General features: G+C 49.6%; 1 protein-coding gene across 1 annotated transcript in view; it reads left to right on the top strand.

Moving 5' to 3' along the window:
• SLC9A5 (solute carrier family 9 member A5) overlaps window positions 1-23,352 on the top strand; it is a 93,761-nt gene that overhangs the window by 43,990 nt on the left and 26,419 nt on the right. The window contains exons 8-13 of the mRNA XM_075326195.1: window positions 10,199-10,288; window positions 11,391-11,461; window positions 12,067-12,196; window positions 15,391-15,479; window positions 15,597-15,723; window positions 15,803-15,967. Coding sequence (XP_075182310.1) covers window positions 10,199-10,288; window positions 11,391-11,461; window positions 12,067-12,196; window positions 15,391-15,479; window positions 15,597-15,723; window positions 15,803-15,967 — 672 coding nt within the window. The remainder of the gene's footprint in view (window positions 1-10,198; window positions 10,289-11,390; window positions 11,462-12,066; window positions 12,197-15,390; window positions 15,480-15,596; window positions 15,724-15,802; window positions 15,968-23,352) is intronic.

Below are 23,352 nucleotides of genomic sequence, written 5' to 3'. Positions count from 1 at the left end.
TTCTGGATTATTGGATGACCTTAGGCTGTGCATTCTGGATCATTGGATGGCTTTAGGCTGTGCATTCTGGATTATTGGATCACTTTAGACTGCATTCTGGATTATTGGATGACTTTTGGCTGTACAATCTATCATTGGATGGCTTTAGGCTGTGTATTCTGGATTATTGGATGGTTTAGGCTGTGCATTCTGGATTATTGGATGCTCTAGGCTGTGTATTCTGGATTATTGGATGGCTTCAGGATGTGTATTCTGGATTATTGGATGACTTTAGGCTGCATATTCTGGATTATTGGATGACTTTAGGCTGCATATTCTGGATTATTGGATGGTTTAGGCTGTGCATTCTGGATTATTGGATGCTCTAGGCTGTGTATTCTGGATTATTGGATGGCTTTAGGCTGTGCATTCTGGATTATTGGATGCTCTAGGCTGTATATTCTGGATTATTGGATGGCTTTAGGCTGTGCATTCTGGATTATTGGATGGCTTCAGGATGTGTACACTGGATTATTGGATGGCTTTAGGCTGCATATTCTGGATTATTGGATGGCCGTGTCGGGGGTGTTCACACCTGCTTCTCCTTTTTTGCGGACAGGCCTGGGAGGAAGCACATTGGAGTGGAGCAGAGCGCAGCTGCTTCCTCCGCACCCCCCCGAGTGGCGGAGCCCCCTGCCCCGGCCGTGTGTGCGGCTCCGTGGCCTCCTGTGCGGTGGAACAAAGCCCGGATCCCCTCTGTCTTGTGTTACAGTAATGCGACCACAAGACGAGCGCTCACTCCCAGGATAAGCCGGTGAAGTCACTGGAAAGTCTGAGCCGCTCCTCGCACCCCTCCTCCGCCCGTACACAGTGCGAGGCTTCCGCAACACGAGCGGAGGCCACAATATACCGCCAATATTCTCCAGAAATCCCAATATTTGTCCAAAACAGTAAACCGCAGCGTGTGCAATTCACTGATACATTTCACTTGATACATTGTTGCAGAGTATCAGGACAGGAGTCTTTTACTTTGCACAGATTGTCCAGATTGGAGTCAACTGTGACAAACCCTCATCTGTGGAAGGAACTCGGCCTCTATTCACTGACAGCAAGCAGAAACTAATCTGCTCCAACAGATGGGACGAATCGCAGTGTATAAATCTGCAAGCAGCGAGAGTGAAGAGGAAGAAATGGCGCAGAGCGTTGCAAAAGGAAACCTGTAACCCCCCCCGCCCCCCCCCCCCCCCCGATGTTATTAGACAAGGATTACGCTGCATTTACATAAGAATGGACGACCCCTTTAAGGACGTGTCAGGGCGGATTAGGTTAGCAGGATAATGTGACATGTCCATTAGTTTCTCCTCTGGATATAATTCACTTACGTCTGTGTAATGCGCCGCCTCGGACCCGTCACACGCACACGGCTCCGTCCGGCAGACGCGGCCCCCATAACTTCTCTATAGAGGGGGGTCATCCCATCGGATCGTCCTCTAATTGCATCTTACATCTGATGGGTCTCGTTATCACTGAGCCGCTGTTAACCCTCTCACTGCTGGGGTCTTGTCCAGGAGGAAGGTTTACGAGATGGAGAAGAAGTATAGAAAGTCATCCCAGAAAGGGTTAATGACAGCTAGCATCGCTGGTGCCCCCCGAAGGCACATGTGTGAGCCAATTAGGGTGCGAGCCGTCACTCACTGGTGAGGGGTACGACCAGATAATACAGTATATTAATGGGAGCTCAGCTTGTGCCGGCCGCGCCTAATGTGACGGGGATTGTAACACAGACTCATTCATATGTCTGTAATTTATCCCAAAAGATGCCCATGCCTCTATATACAGGAGATGCCCAGGTTATACCAGCAGGGGCCATGCCTCTATATACAGGAGATGCCCAGGTTATACCAGCAGGGGCCATGCCTCTATATACAGGAGATGCCCAGGTTATACCAGCAGAGGCCATGTCTCTATATACAGGAGATGCCCAGGTTATACCAGCAGGGGCCATGTCTCTATATACAGGAGATGCCCAGGTTATACCAGCAGGGGCCATGTCTCTATATACAGGAGATGCCCAGGTTATACCAGCAGGGTCCATGTCTCTATATACAGGAGATGCCCAGGTTATACCAGCAGGGGCCATGTCTCTATATACAGGAGATGCCCAGGTTATACCAGCAGGGGCCATGTCTCTATATACAGGAGATGCCCAGGTTATACCAGCAGGGGCCATGTCTCTATATACAGGAGATGCCCAGGTTATACCAGCAGAGGCCATGTCTCTATATACAGGAGATGCCCAGGTTATACCAGCAGGGGCCATGTCTCTATATACAGGAGATGCCCAGGTTATACCAGCAGAGGCCATGCCTCTATATACAGGAGATGCCCAGGTTATACCAGCAGAGGCCATGCCTGTATATACAGGAGATGCCCAGGTTATAACAGCAGGGGCCATGCCTCTATATACAGGAGATGCCCAGGTTATACCAGCAGAGGCCATGCCTCTATATACAGGAGATGCCCAGGTTATACCAGCAGAGGCCATGTCTCTATATACAGGAGATGCCCAGGTTATACCAGCAGAGGCCATGTCTCTATATACAGGAGATGCCCAGGTTATACCAGCAGGGTCCATGTCTCTATATACAGGAGATGCCCAGGTTATAACAGCAGGGTCCATGTCTCTATATACAGGAGATGCCCAGGTTATACCAGCAGGGTCCATGTCTCTATATACAGGAGATGCCCAGGTTATACCAGCAGGGGCCATGTGTCTATATACAGGAGATGCCCAGGTTATACCAGCAGGGTCCATGTCTCTATATACAGGAGATGCCCAGGTTATACCAGCAGAGGCCATGTCTCTATATACAGGAGATGCCCAGGTTATACCAGCAGGGTCCATGTCTCTATATACAGGAGATGCCCAGGTTTTACCAGCAGGGGCCATGTCTCTATATACAGGAGATGTCCAGGTTATACCAGCAGGGTCCATGCCTCTATATACAGGAGATGCCCAGGTTATAACAGCAGGGTCCATGTCTCTATATACAGGAGATGCCCAGGTTATAACAGCAGGGTCCATGTCTCTATATACAGGAGATGCCAAGGTTATACCAGCAGGGGCCATGTCTCTATATACAGGAGATGCCCAGGTTATACCAGCAGGGGCCATGTCTCTATATACAGGAGATGCCCAGGTTATACCAGCAGAGGCCATGTCTCTTTATACAGGAGATGCCCAGGTTATACCAGCAGAGGCCATGCCTCTATATACAGGAGATGCCCAGGTTATACCAGCAGAGGCCATGTCTCTATATACAGGAGATGCCCAGGTTATACCAGCAGAGGCTATGTCTCTATATACAGGAGATGCCCAGGTTATACCAGCAGAGGCCATGTCTCTTTATACAGGAGATGCCCAGGTTATAACAGCAGGGTCCATGTCTCTATATACAGGAGATGCCCAGATTATAACAGCAGGGTCCATGTCTCTATATACAGGAGATGCCCAGGTTATAACAGCAGGGTCCATGTCTCTATATACAGGAGATGCCCAGGTTATAACAGCAGGGTCCATGTCTCTATATACAGGAGATGCCAAGGTTATACCAGCAGAGGCCATGTCTCTATATACAGGAGATGCCCAGGTTATACCAGCAGGGGCCATGTGTCTATATACAGGAGATGCCCAGGTTATACCAGCAGGGGCCATGTCTCTATATACAGGAGATGCCCAGGTTATACCAGCAGAGGCCATGTCTCTATATACAGGAGATGCCCAGGTTATACCAGCAGGGGCCATGTGTCTATATACAGGAGATGCCCAGGTTATACCAGCAGGGGCCATGTCTCTATATACAGGAGATGCCCAGGTTATACCAGCAGGGGCCATGTCTCTATATACAGGAGATGCCCAGGTTATACCAGCAGAGGCCATGTCTCTTTATACAGGAGATGCCCAGGTTATACCAGCAGAGGCCATGTCTCTTTTTATACAGGAGATGCCCAGGTTATACCAGCAGGGTCCATGCCTCTATATACAGGAGATGCCAAGGTTATACCAGCAGGGGCCATGTCTCTATATACAGGAGATGCCCAGGTTATACCAGCAGGGGCCATGTCTCTATATACAGGAGATGCCCAGGTTATACCAGCAGAGGCCATGTCTCTTTATACAGGAGATGCCCAGGTTATACCAGCAGAGGCCATGCCTCTATATACAGGAGATGCCCAGGTTATACCAGCAGAGGCCATGTCTCTATATACAGGAGATGCCCAGGTTATACCAGCAGAGGCCATGTCTCTATATACAGGAGATGCCCAGGTTATACCAGCAGAGGCCATGTCTCTTTATACAGGAGATGCCCAGGTTATAACAGCAGGGTCCATGTCTCTATATACAGGAGATGCCCAGGTTATAACAGCAGGGTCCATGTCTCTATATACAGGAGATGCCCAGGTTATAACAGCAGGGTCCATGTCTCTATATACAGGAGATGCCCAGGTTATAACAGCAGGGTCCATGTCTCTATATACAGGAGATGCCAAGGTTATACCAGCAGGGGCCATGTCTCTATATACAGGAGATGCCCAGGTTATACCAGCAGAGGCCATGTCTCTATATACAGGAGATGCCCAGGTTATACCAGCAGGGGCCATGTGTCTATATACAGGAGATGCCCAGGTTATACCAGCAGGGGCCATGTCTCTATATACAGGAGATGCCCTGGTTATACCAGCAGGGGCCATGTCTTTATATACAGGAGATGCCCAGGTTATACCAGCAGGGGCCATGTCTCTATATACAGGAGATGCCCAGGTTATACCAGCAGAGGCCATGTCTCTTTATACAGGAGATGCCCAGGTTATACCAGCAGAGGCCATGTCTCTTTTTATACAGGAGATGCCCAGGTTATACCAGCAGAGGCCATGTCTCTTTATACAGGAGATGCCAAGGTTATACCAGCAGGGGCCATGTCTCTATATACAGGAGATGCCCAGGTTATACCAGCAGGGTCCATGTCTCTATATACAGGAGATGCCCAGGTTATACCAGCAGGGGCCATGTCTCTATATACAGGAGATGCCCAGGTTATACCAGCAGAGGCCATGTCTCTTTATACAGGAGATGCCAAGGTTATACCAGCAGGGGCCATGTCTCTATATACAGGAGATGCCCAGGTTATACCAGCAGGGGCCATGTCTCTATATACAGGAGATGCCCAGGTTATACCAGCAGAGGCCATGTCTCTTTATACAGGAGATGCCCAGGTTATACCAGCAGAGGCCATGTCTCTTTTTATACAGGAGATGCCCAGGTTATACCAGCAGAGGCCATGTCTCTTTATACAGGAGATGCCCAGGTTATACCAGCAGGGGCCATGTCTCTATATACAGGAGATGCCCAGGTTATACCAGCAGGGTCCATGTCTCTATATACAGGAGATGCCCAGGTTATACCAGCAGGGGCCATGTCTCTATATACAGGAGATGCCCAGGTTATACCAGCAGGGTCCATGTCTCTATATACAGGAGATGCCCAGGTTATACCAGCAGGGGCCATGTCTCTATATACAGGAGATGCCCCGGTTATTCCAGCAGAGGCCATGTCTTTATATGCAGGAGATGCCCAGGTTATACGAGCAGATACCATGTCTCTATATACAGGAGATGCCCAGGTTATACCAGCATGAGCCATATCACTATATACAGGAGATGCCCAGGTTATACCAGCAGGGGCCATGTCTCTATATACAGGAGATGCCCAGGTTATACGAGCAGATACCATGTCTCTATATACAGGAGATGCCCAGGTTATACCAGCAGAGGCCATGTCTCTATATACAGGAGATGCCCAGGTTATACCAGCAGGGTCCATGTCTCTATATACAGGAGATGCCCAGGTTATAACAGCAGAGGCCATGTCTCTATATACAGGAGATGCCCAGGTTATACCAGCAGGGGCCATGTCTCTATATACAGGAGATGCCCAGGTTATACGAGCAGATACCATGTCTCTATATACAGGAGATGCCCAGGTTATACCAGCAGAGGCCATGTCTCTATATACAGGAGATGTCCAGGTTATACCAGCAGGGGCCATGTCTCTATATACAGGAGATGCCCAGGTTATACCAGCAGAGGCCATGTCTCTATATACAGGAGATGCCCAGGTTATACCAGCAGAGGCCATGTCTCTATATACAGGAGATGTCCAGGTTATACCAACAAGGGCCATGTCTCTATATACAGGAGATGCCCAGGTTATACCAGCAGGGGCCATGTCTCTATATACAGGAGATGCCCAGGTTATACCAGCAGGGTCCATGTCTCTATATACAGAAGATGCCCAGGTTATACCAGCAAGTTTTGCAAGTATCACAGCTTGTAAAAAAATTTTGTAGCAGCCAAGAATCTTTCAGTTCTTGTTTGAGGGATTTTCCTTTCTTCCTTGGAGAAGTCTTCCAGTTCTGTGAGATTCCTGGATCGTCTTGCATGCACTGCCCTTCCTTAGAGAAGTCTTCCAGTTCTGTGAGATTCCTGGCTCGCCTTGCATGCACTGCTCTTCCTTGGAGAAGTCTTCCAGTTCTGTGAGATTCCCGGCTCGTCTTGCATGCACTGCTCTTCCTTGGAGACTTCTTCTAGTTCTTTGAGATTCCTGGCTCGTCTTGCATGCACTGCCCTTCCTTAGAGAAGTCTTCCAGTTCTGTGAGATTCCCGGCTCGTCTTGCATGCACTTCTCTTCCTTGGAGACTTCTTCTAGTTCTTTGAGATTCATGGCTCGTCTTGCATGCACTGCTCTTCCTTGGAGATGTCTTCCAGTTCTGTGAGATTCATGGCTCGTCTTGCATTCTCTGCTCTTCCTTGGAGATGTCATCCAGTTCTGGGAGATTCCTGGCTCGTCTTGCATTCTCTGCTCTTTTGAGGTCTAGCCACAGATTTTCAATGATGTTCAGATCAGGGGACTGTGAGGCCATTGTAAAACCTTCAGCTTGCGGTTTTTGAGGTCGTCTATTGTGGATTTTGACATTTGTTTAGGATCATTATCCATTTGTAGATGGCACCCTTCTCCTCTTTTCAGTTTCAGCTTTTTTTACAGATAGTGTTATTTTTGGATGAAGAATTTGTTGAAGTTTCATTGAATCCATTCTTTCCTCAACTCATGAAATATTCTCCATGCCAATGGCTGCAACACAACCCCAAAGCATGATTGATCCCCCCCATGCTTAATGGTTGGCGAGATATTCTTTTCCTTAAATTCTCTGCCCTTTTTTCTCCACACATACCATTGATCATTGTGCCCAGAGTTCTATTTTATCCTCATCGGTCCACAGGACGTGTTTCCAGAATGCATTAGGCTTGTGTAGATGTTCTTTTGCAGACTTCTGACGCTGAATTTTCTGGACATAGGCATGTAGCCTTGAGATTGTTGATATTTTTCAACAATCTTCATTCTCCAGTCCTCAGATAGTTCTCTTCTCCTCTTTCTGTTGTCCATGCTTAGTTCGGCACACACAGAAACACAATGCAAAGATGGAGGCAACTTCTCCCCTTTTTATCAGGTTTCAGGTGTGATTTTCATATTGCCCACGCCTGTTACTTGTCACAGAGGAGTCTGAACGAGCGTCACATGCTGGGAACAAAGTTGTTTACCCACAATTTTGGAAAGGTGCCAACATTTTTACCCAGGTTACCACCTGTTCATGTATCCTTATATACAGGACAGGAGATGCCCAGGTTATACCACCTGTTCATGCATCATTATATACAGGAGATGGCGAGGTGATACCGGTTCTACATATATAATGCTATAGGGCAGAGCATGGTTCTCCGCTTTCCCAGCACTCTTTATACCAGTGCCGGTCTGGGGTATGGTGAAGCTGAGTGGTATCTCTTATGGGAATCGTGCCGTTTGCACGGTGCAGTCATTGTGTCGCTGGCTTTTGAGGATGCGGCACTATAAAGCGCACACTGTCCCTTTGTTTCGTCCTTTCATCTCGGTATAAAGCCTCCTTTATTTTGGATTCTGTGTAGGAAAACATCTCGCTATTATCTTTATTTCTGTTCTCTCCCTTTGCGGTTGCAGCGGCCGGCGTCTGTTCCGTTCTCATCCGGGGCTAACCTGTGTGTCCTGTGCGGGGAGGATCCGCCGGTGTCTTGTCTATGGATCATCCCGTGACAATAGGGAGTAATCAGTCTCCTTAGCAGTCGGGGGTCTCCAGTACGAGGGTCCCGGGAGGAGAGGGGATCACAGATGGTCAGAGAACAAGCCGATCCCTCCACGTCGGGATTATTAGGTTTATCTGTTCCTGATTGACCTTATTAGTTGTCAGTATATTGAGATTATATTTTACCCTGTAAATAGTCTGAAGACCCCAAAATGTCCTTATGGGAAGCAATTATTGAAATTACTAACATATGAGCTTATCACATCTAGACGGCTACAATAGCGCCACACCTGTCGGCTTATTTGTGATATTGCCGCTCAGCACCGTGCCTTGCGTTCAGGGGTGCCATTCGGGAGGCATCCAAAATTCCCAACTTGGAAATGACCCTGCTATATTTGGTCAAACATCTAATTACCTCCCCCCTCAATGTGACGGCTGAGCTGCTTGTCTTTGGTGCGGCTGTGGTTAGGTGGTATGGATGATATTGCTACACCTACCTGCTTTTCCAGATTTGTATCAGTCAACTTTTTGCAATGATAAGACCTCACAGCAGTACGTTCTGTCCACAGATGTATATTACACCATATGTCTCCTGACAGTGGTAAATTCATCTCTGCTGATGTTACATTTATGGAACTCAAGAAGTGGGAGGTCTGCAATATACATCATATAGGAGAAACTGGGACTCTTGTATATACATCACATAGGAGAAACTGAGACTGTTGTATATATATCACATAGGAGAAACTGAGTCTGTTGTATATACATCACATAGGAGACACTGAGATTGTTGTAAATACATTACGTAGGAAAAACTGAGACTGTTGTATATACATCACATAGGAGAAACTGGGACTCATGTATATACATCACATAGGAGAAACTGAGACTGTTCTATAAACATTACATAAGAGACATTTGAGACTGCTCTATGTACACGACATAGGAGACACAGACACTGTTCTATAAACGTCATAAAGGAGACCGTGAGACAGCTGTATATACATTACAGCTGGAGATACTGAGACTGCTGTGTATACACCACATAGGAGACATTGAGACTGCACTATGGCCATGACTGCTCTATATACATCGTATAGGAGACGCTAAGGCTGATGTATATACATCTCATGGGAGATACCGAGTTCCCTGTATATACATCACATAGAAGACACTGCTGTATGCATATCAGACAGGAGACACCAAAACACTGCTGTATATACATCACATACAAGACACTGAGAAAGCTTCTATACACACCAATGTAGGAGACACTGAAACTGTTGTATATACCATATATCATGTAGGAGACAACAAGACTGTTGTATACATCACATAGGAGACAACAAGACTGCTGTATATGCATTGCATAGGAGACATCGATAGTGCTCTATATAGATCACATAGGAGACACCGAGACTGCTGTATACATCACATAGGAGACACTGAGACTCTGCTGTATACACATCACATAGGAGAAACTGAGACTGCTGTATACATCACATAGGAGACTCTGAGACTGCTGTATATCCATGACAAAGGATACACTGAGGCTGGATCATATACATCACAGGAGGCGTTGATGCTGTCACTGCTGTGTATTGGGAGGGCATTGCACACTAACACTGTACCAGCGTCATAAATTAATGATTCAGTTAAAATAATAATATCGACCGTCACCCATCTATCATGAAGACCCATCACCCCCCATAAAATAATCTGCACAGCCATCATTTTTTCCTGGTGATCCTGCACCTGGTGTGAGCTTGTAGCCTTCTAACCCCAGATCATGCACTGGTGCACGCATTCCTGCGGTCCTCTACAAGCTTAGGCTTTACAGCAGCTGCCTGGCATTGGGTGTCATTACTCAGCTCGCTGCTCTCTGCTCTTCCCTGTCCTTCTCTGATTTCTCCACTTGTATTGTGCAGGTCGGGGGTCTGCAATGTCCTGGTGGGCACCCCTAAACTGGAACAATGTAAAGTTTTGGAAAGTTTTTAACACGAACAGTTAAAAATAAACCAACTCTACCCTCTTCTCTTCTGTTTCAGGGTCTGACCATCAAACCTCTTGTCAAGTGGCTGAAAGTGAAGAGACGAGACCACCACAAGCCGACGCTAAGTGAGGAGTTACACGAGCACGTAAGATCGTCAGCCATCGCAGCTGTTCGCCCTCCATCCCCAGCAAATCATCCGTGCCATCTAATTAAGAGCCCTCGGCAAACCGCAGGCCCGGGGTCAGCGTCTCTGCGGCTCGGGAGGGGATATAGATAGAGATATAAGAGGGTCCGGAGGAGAATAAGTCATCGTGATGGCATTGGGGGGGGGGGGGCGGTGGGGAGGCGCGGTTATTTCTGGGAACGGCTGAGAGACGACAAGTGCTGATGATCTTCTTGTCGTGCAAAACCTGGGTCATGAGTGTTTGATGTCCAAACTTGAAGGATTCTGCCCCAAAAATCAAAATATCCCCATCCATAAGATCGGGAATAACGTCCTGCTCTCTGGAGATCGGGGCTCTGGAACCCCAAAAATGAGTCTCTGCAGCCCCGTCCTGAATGGTTATGGGCCTCGGCTCCGTCCACTACCTATGGGGCTGCAGAGCTTCATGCTCGGCTGTTTCTAGCAGTCTCACAGGCGGTGAACGGAGTGGAGACCGAGCTTGTGCATCTCCGTCCACTCCACTCAGGACAGCTCTATCCTCGAGGTACCCCAATATTGGAATCACTGGGGACCGCAGTGGTCCGAATGTCTTAAACACACATTTAAAGGGGTTGCCCCATAAACCACTTATTCTAGCTGATATCTGTACTTTCTGGAGGTCTGGCAGCGGAGACCCCCACCGATCGCCAAAATTCTCCAGTTGTGAACATTTCCGACCACTTTCCCTAAAGATAGTGAATAGAGCAGTAGCTGCACATGCTCACTACCGCGCCATTCACACAGGGGACTCTGGGACCCCCTTACTTGTGCCGCTCCATTCACACAGGGGACTCTGGGACCCCATTACTTGTGCCGCTCCATTCAAATAGGGGACTCTGGGACCCCATTACTTGTGCCGCTCCATTCAAATAGGGGACTCTGGGACCCCCTTACTTGTGCCGCTCCATTCACACAGGGGACTCTGGGACCCCCTTACTTGTGATCATCGGGGTCCGAGCCATCAGACCTTCACCTTTATCATCATATCTGTTGCTTATACTTTGATATCTATTGTCAATGTCATGAAAACGTCTCTCTCCTTCAGGCCTTTGACCACATTATGGCGGCTGTTGAGGATATAATTGGACATCATGGCTACCATCATTGGAGAGATAAGTAAGTGCACCCCGACATATCGCTCCCCGCATGATGAGATATCACATCTATATTACATAGTGGTTTCTAACCTGACAAGACAGTCTGATAATTACCGTATTTAAAGGGATTGTTCAGACTTATCCAAAAACAGCGCCGCACCTGTCTGCAGGATCCCATTCACTTCAATGCACAATCCTCTGTGAGCTAAATACCATGACAGCCATGCAGAACCGGAACCCAAATATCACTAGAATGTTGCAGAAGCCATGGAGTGATGGAGGATGGGAGTGATGGAGGATGGGAGTGATGGAGGATGGGAGTGATGGAGGATGGGGGTGATGGAGGATGGGGGTGATGGAGGATGGGGGTGATGGAGGATGGGGGTGATGGAGGATGGGAGTGATGGAGGATGGGAGTGATGGAGGATGGGAGTGATGGAGGATGGGAGTGATGGAGGATGGGGGTGATGGAGGATGGGGGTGATGGAGGATGGGGGTGATGGAGGATGGGAGTGATGGAGGATGGGAGTGATGGAGGATGGGAGTGATGGAGGATGGGAGTGATGGAGGATGGGGGTTGTGCTTCTTCTGACGTGTCTTCCTCTCCGCCATTGCATGCTGCAGGTGGGAGCAGTTTGATAAGAAGTATCTGAGCCAGCTCCTGATGAGGAAGTCTGCGTACCGCATCAAGGATGAGATATGGGAGGTTTGCTACAAGCTGAATATTCGGGACGCACTGAGCCTGGCAGATCAGGTACACAGCGCGGGGTCTGCAGTAACTGCATGTAATAATGACTCCCACCTGCACCGTCACTGCCGGTGTAACAGAAGGGGGCGGTGTAACCTCGGCTTGTGAGCGGATGCCTGCTGCTGAATGGGTGGAATTTTCCTGCTGAGTGGGCGGGCTCTTCCTGCAGAGAGGACGGAATCTTCCTGCAGAGAGGGCGGAATCTTCCTGCAGAGAGGGCGGAATCTTCCTGCAGAGTGGGCAGAATCTGCCTGCAGAGTGGGCGGGCTCATCCTGCAGAGTGGGCGGAGTCTTCCTGCAGAGTGGGCGGAGTCTTCCTGCAGAGTGGGCAGGCTCGTCCTGCAGAGTGGGCGGGCTCGTCCTGCAGAGTGGGCGGGCTCTTCCTGCAGAGAGGGCGGGCACTTCCTGCAGAGAGGGCGGGCTCTTCCTGCAGAGTGGGTGGGCTCTTCCTGCAGAGTGGGCGGGCTCTTCCTGCAGAGTGGGCGGGCTCTTCCTGCAGAGTGGGCGGGCTCTTCCTGCAGAGTGGGCGGGCTCTTCCTGCAGAGTGGGCGGGCTCTTCCTGCAGAGTGGGCGGGCTCTTCCTGCAGAGTGGGCGGGCTCTTCCTGCAGAGTGGGCGGGCTCTTCCTGCAGAGTGGGCGGGCTCTTCCTGCAGAGTGGGCAGGCTCTTCCTGAAAGTTGGGCGCGCTCTTCCTGCAGGTTGGGCGGGCTCTTCCTACAGAGTGGGCAGGCTCTTCCTGCAGTGTGGGTGGTCTCTTCCTGCAAAGTGGGCGGGCTCTTCCTTCAAAGTTGGCGGCCTCTTTCTTCATAGTGGGCGGTCTCTTCCTTCATAGTGGGCGGGCTCTTCCTGCAGGTTGGGTGGGCTCTTCCTTCATAGTGGGCGGGCTCTTCCTGCAGTGTGGGTGGGCTCTTCCTGCAGAGTGGGCGGGCACTTCCTGCAGAGTGGGCGGGCTCTTCCTGCAGAGTGGGCGGGCTCTTCCTGCAGAGTGGGCGGCCTCTTCCTGCAGAGTGGGCGGGCTCTTCCTGCAGAGTGGGCGGCCTCTTCCTGCAGAGTGGGCGGGCTCTTCCTGCAGTGTGGGCAGGTTCTTCCTGTAGAGTGGGCGGACTCTTCCTGCATAGTGGGTGGGCTCTATCTGCACAGTGGGCAGACTTTTCCTGCAGTGTGGGCGGGCTCTTCCTGCAGTGTGGGCGGGTTCTTCCTGCAGAGTGGGCGGGCTCTTCCTGCAGAGTGGGCGGGCTCTTCCTGCAGAGTGGGCGGGCTCTTCTTGCAGAGTGGGCGGGCTCTTCCTGCAGAGTGGGCAGGCTCTTCCTGCAGAGTGGGCGGGCTCTTCCTGCAGAGTGGGCGGGCTCTTCCTGCAGAGTGGGCGGGCTCTTCCTGCAGAGTGGGCGGGCTCTTCCTGCAGAGTGGGCGGGCTCTTCCTGCAGTGTGGGCTGGCTCTTCCTGCAGTGTGGGCGGGCTCTTCCTGCAGTGTGGGCGGGCTCTTCCTGTAGAGTGGGCGGACTCTTCCTGCATAGTGGGTGGGCTCTATCTGCACAGTGGGCAGGCTTTTCCTGCAGTGTGGGCGGGCTCTTCCTGCAGTGTGGGCGGGTTCTTCCTGCAGAGTGGGCGGGCTCTTCCTGCAGAGTGGGCGGGCTCTTCCTGCAGTGTGGGCGGGCTCTTCCTGCAGAGTGGGCGGGCTCTTCCTGCAGAGTGGGCGGGCTCTTCCTGCAGTGTGGGCGGGCTCTTCCTGCAGTGTGGGCGGGCTCTTCCTGCAGTGTGGGCGGGCTCTTCCTGCAGAGTGGGCGGGCTCTTCCTGCAGAGTGGGCGGGCTCTTCCTGCAGAGTGGGCGGGCTCTTCCTGCAGAGTGGGCGGCCTCTTCCTGCAGAGTGGGCGGGCTCTTCCTGCAGGTTGGGTGGGCTCTTCCTTCATAGTGGGCGGGCTCTTCCTGCAGTGTGGGTGGGCTCTTCCTGCAGAGTGGGCGGGCACTTCCTGCAGAGTGGGCGGGCACTTCCTGCAGAGTGGGCGGGCTCTTCCTGCAGAGTGGGCGGGCTCTTCCTGCAGAGTGGGCGGCCTCTTCCTGCAGAGTGGGCGGGCTCTTCCTGCAGAGTGGGCGGGCTCTTCCTGCAGAGTGGGCGGGCTCTTCCTGCAGAGTGGGCGGGCTCTTCCTGCAGTGTGGGCGGGTTCTTCCTGTAGAGTGGGCGGACTCTTCCTGCATAGTGGGCGGGCTCTATCTGCACAGTGGGCAGGCTCTTCCTGCAGTGTGGGCGGGCTCTTCCTGCAGTGTGGGCGGGTTCTTCCTGCAGAGTGGGCGGGTTCTTCCTGCAGAGTGGGCGGGCTCTTCCTGCAGAGTGGGCGGGCTCTTCCTGCAGAGTGGGTGGGCTCTTCCTGCAGAGTGGGCAGGCTCTTCCTGCAGAGTGGGCGGGCTCTTCCTGCAGAGTGGGCGGGCTCTTCCTGCAGAGTGGGCGGGCTCTTCCTGCAGTGTGGGCTGGCTCTTCCTGCAGTGTAGGCGGGCTCTTCCTGTAGAGTGGGCGGGTTCTTCCTGTAGAGTGGGCGGACTCTTCCTGCATAGTGGGTGGGCTCTATCTGCACAGTGGGCAGGCTTTTCCTGCAGTGTGGGCGGGCTCTTCCTGCAGTGTGGGCGGGTTCTTCCTGCAGAGTGGGTGGGCTCTTCCTGCAGAGTGGGCGGGCTCTTCCTGCAGAGTGGGTGGGCTCTTCCTGCAGTGTGGGCGGGCTCTTCCTGCAGAGTGGGCGGGCTCTTCCTGCAGAGTGGGCGGGCTCTTCCTGCAGTGTGGGCGGGCTCTTCCTGCAGTGTGGGCGGGCTCTTCCTGCAGTGTGGGCGGGCTCTTCCTGCAGAGTGGGCGGGCTCTTCCTGCAGAGTGGGCGGGCTCTTCCTGCAGAACGGAAAGAAAACATTTGCAAATTGTGATGATTCAGTAAGCAGAAGATGAAGGTGCCAGTAAAATCCTGGCGACTGTGCGATGGTGCTGAGCTCCCGGAGCGTTGCAGGTCCCGGCACACACTGTACTGGCAGATTGCCGCTCACATTGCTGCCTCACTAGTTATGTTCCCAGTGTCTTATCTCCACGGTTTGTGACCCCCGCCATCCTCTGTACTTGTATGTTGTGCTCATTTGTGGAATCCTCCTGAATTTTTCACCCGCTGACTCATTTCGCACTAACTCGCGTCTTTCCTACTAATCCTATACCCACCCCTGTCTCATAGGGAGGTCACATAGTGTCACCGGATAGGCTGTCGTTACCGTCCATGCCGAGCCGAGCGTCCATGTCGGAGACTTCAGTGACCAACCTTCTGTAAGGAGCCCTGAACCCGCCCGCCGTGCTCGTCTGCCCTAGTGACATCATCGCATGACATCACTCCATAAAGCGCTGCCATGTGCGGCATGTAACGGAATGTTTGCTTTTTCCTAGGCGGGAGAACGGGAGCAAAGCCTGTCTGGACCTCCAGGTCATCGACACCGTGCGCAGCGGGAGGGACCGAGAAGACGCGGTTATGCACCACGTGCTGACGGGCGGCCTCTACAAACCGCGCAGGATGGTGCGGCTGCTCACACCGCCGTCTGTAAAGGTTCCCGCCGTCCAATCCACCTTCACGAGACATTGTCTTCTCCTTCTAGTGCAAGGCCAGCTACAGCCGCCACTTCATGACCCAGGATGAGCAGGAGCGGCAGGAGAAGGAGGTCTTCCAGCAGAACATGAAGCGGCGGCTCGAGTCCTTCAAATCCACCAAGCACAACATCTGCTCCTCCAAGTCACGGGTGAAGAAGGACGGGCGCAAGAAGGTAAGAGGATGCCCCCCGAAATACCCCTGAAGGGCTCTCCTTACACTGACCATTGTGTGTATGTTGCACCATGTACAGATTTGCCATGGTACACTGCCCTATCCTGGCAAAGAGCTGAATCCTAACAGTGTGTGTGTTGCACCATGTACGAATTTGCCATGGTAGAGTGCCCTATACTGTAAAAGAGCTGAATCCTAACAGTGTGTATGTTGTACTGTGTACAGATTTGCCATGCTAAAGTGACTTATCTTGGAAAAGAGCTGAATCCTAACAGTTTGTATATTGCACCATGTATGGATTTGCCATGGTGCAGTGCCCTATCCTGGAAAAGAGCTGAATCCTAACAGTGTGTATATTGCACCATGTATGGATTTGCCATGGTAGAGTGCCCTATACTGTAAAAGAGCTGAATCCTAACAGTGTGTATGTTGTACTGTGTACAGATTTGCCATGCTAAAGTGACTTATCTTGGAAAAGAGCTGAATCCTAACAGTTTGCATATTGCACCATGTATGGATTTGCCATGGTGCAGTGCCCTATCCTGGAAAAGAGCTGAATCCTAACAGTTTGTATATTGCACCATGTATGGATTTGCCATGGTAGAGTGCCCTATACTGTAAAAGAGCTGAATCCTAACAGTGTGTATGTTGTACTGTGTACAGATTTGCGATGCTAAAGTGACTTATCTTGGAAAAGAGCTGAATCCTAACAGTGTGTATGTTGCATCTTGTATGGATTTGCCATGGTGCAGTGCCCTATCCTGGAAAAGAGCTGAATCCTAACAGTGTGTAGGTTGCACCTTGTATGGATTTGCCATGGTGCAGTGCCCTATCCTGGAAAAGAGCTGAATCCTATCAGTGTGTATGTTGCACCTTGTATGGATTTGCCATGGTACAGTGTCCTATCCTGGAAAAAAAGCTGAACACTAACAGTGTGTATGTTGCACCGTGTATGGAATTGCCATGGTGCAGTGCCGTATCCTGGAAAAAAAGCTGAATCGTAACAGTGTGTATATTGTACTGTATACGGATTTGCCATGGTACAGTGCCCTATCCTGGAAAACCCTCTTAATACCCTTCCATGTTATGGTTGCCAGCATCCACAGTAACTCCCATTATCCCTGTGGATGAAGTTACTGGCAGATCTGAGGCCACTGCTCCGTTCTGTGGACAGATTGGTGTCCCGCACTTGTGGCGCAGACTTTTGATGAGGATATTTCTATATTCCTCTGGCAGAGCGGTATATAATATCGAGAGCTGCTTGTTCCAAAGTCGACTTTCTCAAGGAGTGGAAACATCCAGATCGCATGTGTCTAACAAGCGGTGCATTGACGTAACCGTGCTGCGTGCACAGCCCCCGCCGGCCCCGGGAATTTTATCCTCTGATGGTTATCACATAAGATTCATTTTTTCTCTGTAAGAAAACCTCATAAGTAAAAGTGGAGCCAGCAGCGTGGAACCTGCGGAGAAGCCAGAGCGTAACCAGCAAGAATACACAGTAACCTCAGCCCAGCTTTCCCAGGATGCTGACTTACAAACACCATTATCACAGTGTGATCTATCCAGCCAGACGGATAAAAAGAAATATATATCAGAGATTCCTTTTATTTTAAAATCAAATTAATTCTTAACTTCTGCAGGATTTTTAGTGAACAGATGACAATGATGAGGATTGTGTGGGGGCGCTGTTGCACTGTTATCTATGGCAAATATGAGCCTGAGCAGTGGTGGAGAGCGGTACTGCAAGTGGAAGAAGTAACTAAATTGCACTTAAAGGCAACAGTGGAATCATTGTATACTAGACTAGACTACAATTGTGCAAACATTTTGTGACATTTTGAAAAGTTAAAAAAAAAAAACAGAATTTGCTGAAAATATTTAATAAATAAATAATAAAAAAATTCACATATTGTTAAGAAAAACCAAAAAAGTGAAAAGTAAAAAAACCAAATATAAATAATAGTGTAAAAATGTCACAAAAGGCAGAATACATTTGCAAAAAAAAAATGCCTAAAATCCAAACTTTTGCTCCCAAAAAAACACTCAGAAACAATTCTGAATAAGGCCTGCAACACACATCCGTGCCTCCGGTACGTGTTTGTTACGTTTTTGCACGTCCCGGAGACACGGAGACACGTTGACCAATGTTACCCTATGGTAGATGGCACACACACGTAAAATCACATGGAAAGTGTGTCCATGTGGTTAGTACGTGTGTGCGTTTTCCCACACGGTCGACATGTCCGTTTTTGGCGGTCAGCACGCAGGCACGGACCCGCTAAAGTCAATGGGTCCGTGCCTGCACGGACGGCGCACGGAGCATGTCCGTGTTCAGCATGTACCGTCCATGGGCGTTTTTTAACGAATGATGTCAGGATTTTTTGTTTTTTTTTTTGTTAATTGTCAGTCTACTTACCTTTTTTTCTGCTGTTCTCAGTCATCATCCCTTTGGCGCTCGTTCTGTATCTTCCCCTGTCGCATACTCAACGATCCCCGATTTCCAGCGTGGCGTAGAACAGCTGTGCCAAAGATACGCGGCTTCAATTAATGTAAAAATGCCGGCCGCTCATTAATCAGTCTACTATTCCCTGCTTCCCCCGCCCACAGGCGCCTATGATTGGTTGCAGTTAGACACGCCCACACGCTGATTAACAGCTGTCTCACTGCAACCAATCACAGCAGCCGGTGGGCGTGTCTATACTGTGCAGTAAAATAAGTAATTAAATAATTAAAAAAACCGACGTGCGGTCCCCCCCCCAATTTTTATACCAGCCAAGATAAAGCCATAAGGCTGAAGGCTGGTATTCTCAGGATGGGGAGCCCCATATTATCGGGAGCCCCCCAGCCTAACAATATCAGCCAGCAGCCGCCCAGAATTGCCGCATCCATTAGATGCGACAGTTCTGGGACTGTACCCGGCTCTTCCCGATTTGCCCTGGTGCGGTGGCAATCGGGGTAATAAGGAGTTAATGGCAGCAGCCCATAGCTGCCACTAAGTCCAAGATTAATCATGTCAGGCATCTATGAGACACCCCTAATTTAAAGTTAATAAACACACACAACGAAAAATCCTTTATTTGCTATAATAAACAATAACAAATACCCTCGTTCACCACTTATTAAGCCCCAAAAAGCCATCTATGTCCGGCGTAATCCACGGAGGTCCCGCATCGCTTCCAGCTCTGCTACATGAAGGTGACAGGAGCTGCAGAAGACACCGCCGCTCCTGACAGCTCCACGCAGCAACTGAGGTGAGCCGTGCGATCAGCGATGATGTCACTGAGGTTACTCGCGGTCACCGCTGGATCCTCCAACTGTGACTGCAAGTCGTCCGAGTGAAGTCACAGGTGAGTTGCGGTCTCGGGGGGAGGACTCCAGCTAGCCGTGGGTAACCTGAGTGACAGCAGCACTAATCGCGCTGCTCACTTCAGTCACTTGGGGGATTAGCGGTCACTGGTGAATCCTTCACGGATGACCGCTAATCAGTACGCGACACAGACAGAACCGCGGGATGACAATGAAGTCGGGTGAAGTTCACCTGAGTTCATTCTCATCGCGCAACTCTGTCTGCTGTCTGCGGGTATGTATCAACGACATTGTGCATCACACACGGAACATTTCACACGGACATTACACGTACGCATACACAGCCATGCCACACACACACGGCTCGCATACGCCATCACACGGATGCCATGCGTACCGGAGAAACGACCATAAAAAACGGAACACGGACCCGAAAAACGGAACGTGTGACACGTATGTTATTTATGCGGAAGTGTGTTTTAGGCCTAAAAAAGTCTCAAAAACAATTATGAATACAAGAAAGTTAATTGACATTTTGAAAAGTAAAAAAAAAACAATAAAATTCAAAAGTAAAAATGGCATATATTCCAGAATGAATTTGGCAAAAAAATGCCTAAAATCCAAACTTTTGCTTCCAAAACAAAAAACTAAAAAAAAATTGGAATAAAAGAAAGTTGCAGGCTGATTAACCCTGTGAGGGATGGCGGATATTATGGAGGACGAGACCCACCACGTAGTGACTTAATAGAAAGCGGCGAGTCAGCATTCTGCGCACACGCTTCATTATTAACCCAAATTCCCCGTGACCCGGCGTCTGCCAGCACCGCAAGAAAACAGTGAAAGAATCTGATCTGGAGCGGCAGACGTGTCCCGGAGTCGGCTGCCAGCGCGGCTTCCCGGCCAGCTTTTTCCAATCATTCTTGGGGTTGCAAACTCCTAATTTCCTATGGGTTGTGAGACTTTACAAGCTAGAAAAACAGCCGTGTGAGCGGCGGCAGCGGCGGCTCCACAGCTCGGTGCCCTGACTTACATTTTCCAGCGCTGCGGTGCTGATGGATTCTGCAGTCGGGTTTTTATTGCAGTCTCTGTTTTCCTTTGTGCACAGATTGTGTTTTCCAGTCCTGCGGTGCTGACGGCTGATAATCACTTTCGGGGCTCCTGTTTAGTGTCCACAGGGGAGTTTATCACTCAATATTGCCATGGATGGAAGCCACGGATCCAGACTTGTTGTGCAGTTACATTGCAGTACCGGAGCACAGAACCCGCCTGATTCTATTTGGTGCAGTTATATTGTAACACCGGAGCACAGAAGCCGCCTGATTCTATTATTGTGCAATTATATTGTAACACCGGAGCACAGAACCCGCCTGATTCTATTTGGTGCAGTTATATTGTAACATCGGAGCACAGAACCCGCCTGATTCTATTTGGAGCAGTTATATTGTAACACCAGAGCACAGAACCCGCCTGATTCTATTTGGTGCAGTTATATTGTAACATCGGAGCACAGAACCCGCCTGATTCTATTTGGAGCAGTTATATTGTAACACCAGAGCACAGAACCCGCCTGATTCTATTTGGTGCAGTTATATTGTAACACCGGAGCACAGAACCCGCCTGATTCTATTTGGCGCAGTTATATTGTAACACCGGAGCACAGAACCCGCCTGATTCTATTTGGTGCAGTTATATTGTAGCACCGGAGCACAGAACCCGCCTGATTCTATTTGGTGCAGTTATATTGTAACACCGGAGCACAGAACCCGCCTGATTGTATTATTGTGCAGTTATATTGTAACACCGGAGCACAGAACCCGCCTGATTCTATTTGGTGCAGTTATATTGTAGCACCGGAGCACAGAACCCACCTGATTCTATTTGGCGCAGTTATATTGTAACACCGGAGCACAGAACCCGCCTGATTCTATTTGGTGCAGTTATATTGTAGCACCGGAGCACAGAACCCGCCTGATTCTATTTGGTGCAGTTATATTGTAGCACCGGAGCACAGAACCCGCCTGATTCTATTTGGAGCAGTTATATTGTAACACCGGAGCACAGAACCCGCCTGATTCTATTATTGTGCAGTTATATTGTAGCACCGGAGCACAGAACCCGCCTGATTCTATTTGGTGCAGTTATATTGTAACACCGGAGCACAGAACCCGCCTGATTCTATTATTGTGCAGTTATATTGTAGCACCGGAGCACAGAACCCGCCTGATTCTATTTGGTGCAGTTATATTGTAGCACCGGAGCACAGAACCCGCCTGATTCTATTATTGTGCAGTTATATTGTAACACCGGAGCACAGAACCTGCCTGATTCTATTTGGTGCAGTTATATTGTAACATCGGAGCACAGAACCCGCCTGATTCTATTTGGAGCAGTTATATTGTAGCACCGGAGCACAGAACCCGCCTGATTCTATTTGGAGCAGTTATATTGTAGCACCGGAGCACAGAACCCGCCTGATTCTATTTGGTGCAGTTATATTGTAGCACCGGAGCACAGAACCCGCCTGATTCTATTTGGTGCAGTTATATTGTAACACCGGAGCACAGAAGCCGCCTGATTCTATTTGGTGCAGTTATATTGTAACACCGGAGCACAGAACCCGCCTGATTCTATTATTGTGCAGTTATATTGTAGCACCGGAGCACAGAACCTGCCTGATTCTATTTGGTGCAGTTATATTGTAGCACTGGAGCACAGAACCCGCCTGATTCTATTATTGTGCAGTTATATTGTAGCACCGGAGCACAGAACCGCCTGATTCTATTTGGTGCAGTTATATTGTAGCACCGGAGCACAGAACCCGCCTGATTCTATTATTGTGCAGTTATATTGTAGCACCGGAGCACAGAACCCGCCTGATTCTATTATTGTGCAGTTATATTGTAACACCGGAGCACAGAACCCGCCTGATTCTATTATTGTGCAGTTATATTGTAACACCGGAGCACAGAACCCGCCTGATTCTATTATTGTGCAGTTATATTGTAACACCGGAGCACAGAACCCGCCTGATTCTATTTGGTGCAGTTATATTGTAACACCGGAGCACAGAACCCGCCTGATTCTATTTGGTGCAGTTATATTGTAGCACCGGAGCACAGAACCCGCCTGATTCTATTTGGTGCAGTTATATTGTAGCACCGGAGCACAGAACCCGCCTGATTCTATTTGGTGCAGTTATATTGTAACACCGGAGCACAGAACCCGCCTGATTCTATTATTGTGCAGTTATATTGTAACACCGGAGCACAGAACCCGCCTGATTCTATTATTGTGCAGTTATATTGTAGCACCGGAGCACAGAACCCGCCTGATTCTATTTGGTGCAGTTATATTGTAGCACCGGAGCACAGAACCCGTCTGATTCTATTTGGTGCAGTTATATTGTAACACCGGAGCACAGAACCCGCCTGATTCTATTATTGTGCAGTTATATTGTAGCACCGGAGCACAGAACCCGCCTGATTCTATTATTGTGCAGTTATATTGTAACACCGGAGCACAGAACCCGCCTGATTCTATTTGGTGCAGTTATATTGTAACACCGGAGCACAGAACCCGCCTGATTCTATTTGGTGCAGTTATATTGTAGCACCGGAGCACAGAACCCGCCTGATTCTATTTGGCGCAGTTATATTGTAACACCGGAGCACAGAACCCGCCTGATTCTATTTGGTGCAGTTATATTGTAGCACTGGAGCACAGAACCCGCCTGATTCTATTTGGTGCAGTTATATTGTAACACCGGAGCACAGAACCCGCCTGATTCTATTTGGCGCAGTTATATTGTAACACCGGAGCACAGAACCCGCCTGATTCTATTTGGTGCAGTTATATTGTAGCACCGGAGCACAGAACCCGCCTGATTCTATTATTGTGCAGTTATATTGTAACACTGGAGCACAGAACCCGCCTGATTCTATTTGGTGCAGTTATATTGTAACACCGGAGCACAGAACCCGCCTGATTCTATTTGGTGCAGTTATATTGTAACACCGGAGCACAGAACCCGCCTGATTCTATTATTGTGCAGTTATATTGTAGCACCGGAGCACAGAACCC

Source organism: Anomaloglossus baeobatrachus, chromosome 10, assembly GCF_048569485.1.
Source record: "Anomaloglossus baeobatrachus isolate aAnoBae1 chromosome 10, aAnoBae1.hap1, whole genome shotgun sequence".
Taxonomy (NCBI): Eukaryota; Metazoa; Chordata; class Amphibia; order Anura; family Aromobatidae; genus Anomaloglossus; species Anomaloglossus baeobatrachus.
The sequence above is the reverse complement of the archived record's forward strand: the minus strand, read 5'-3'. Positions and strand labels throughout refer to the sequence as shown.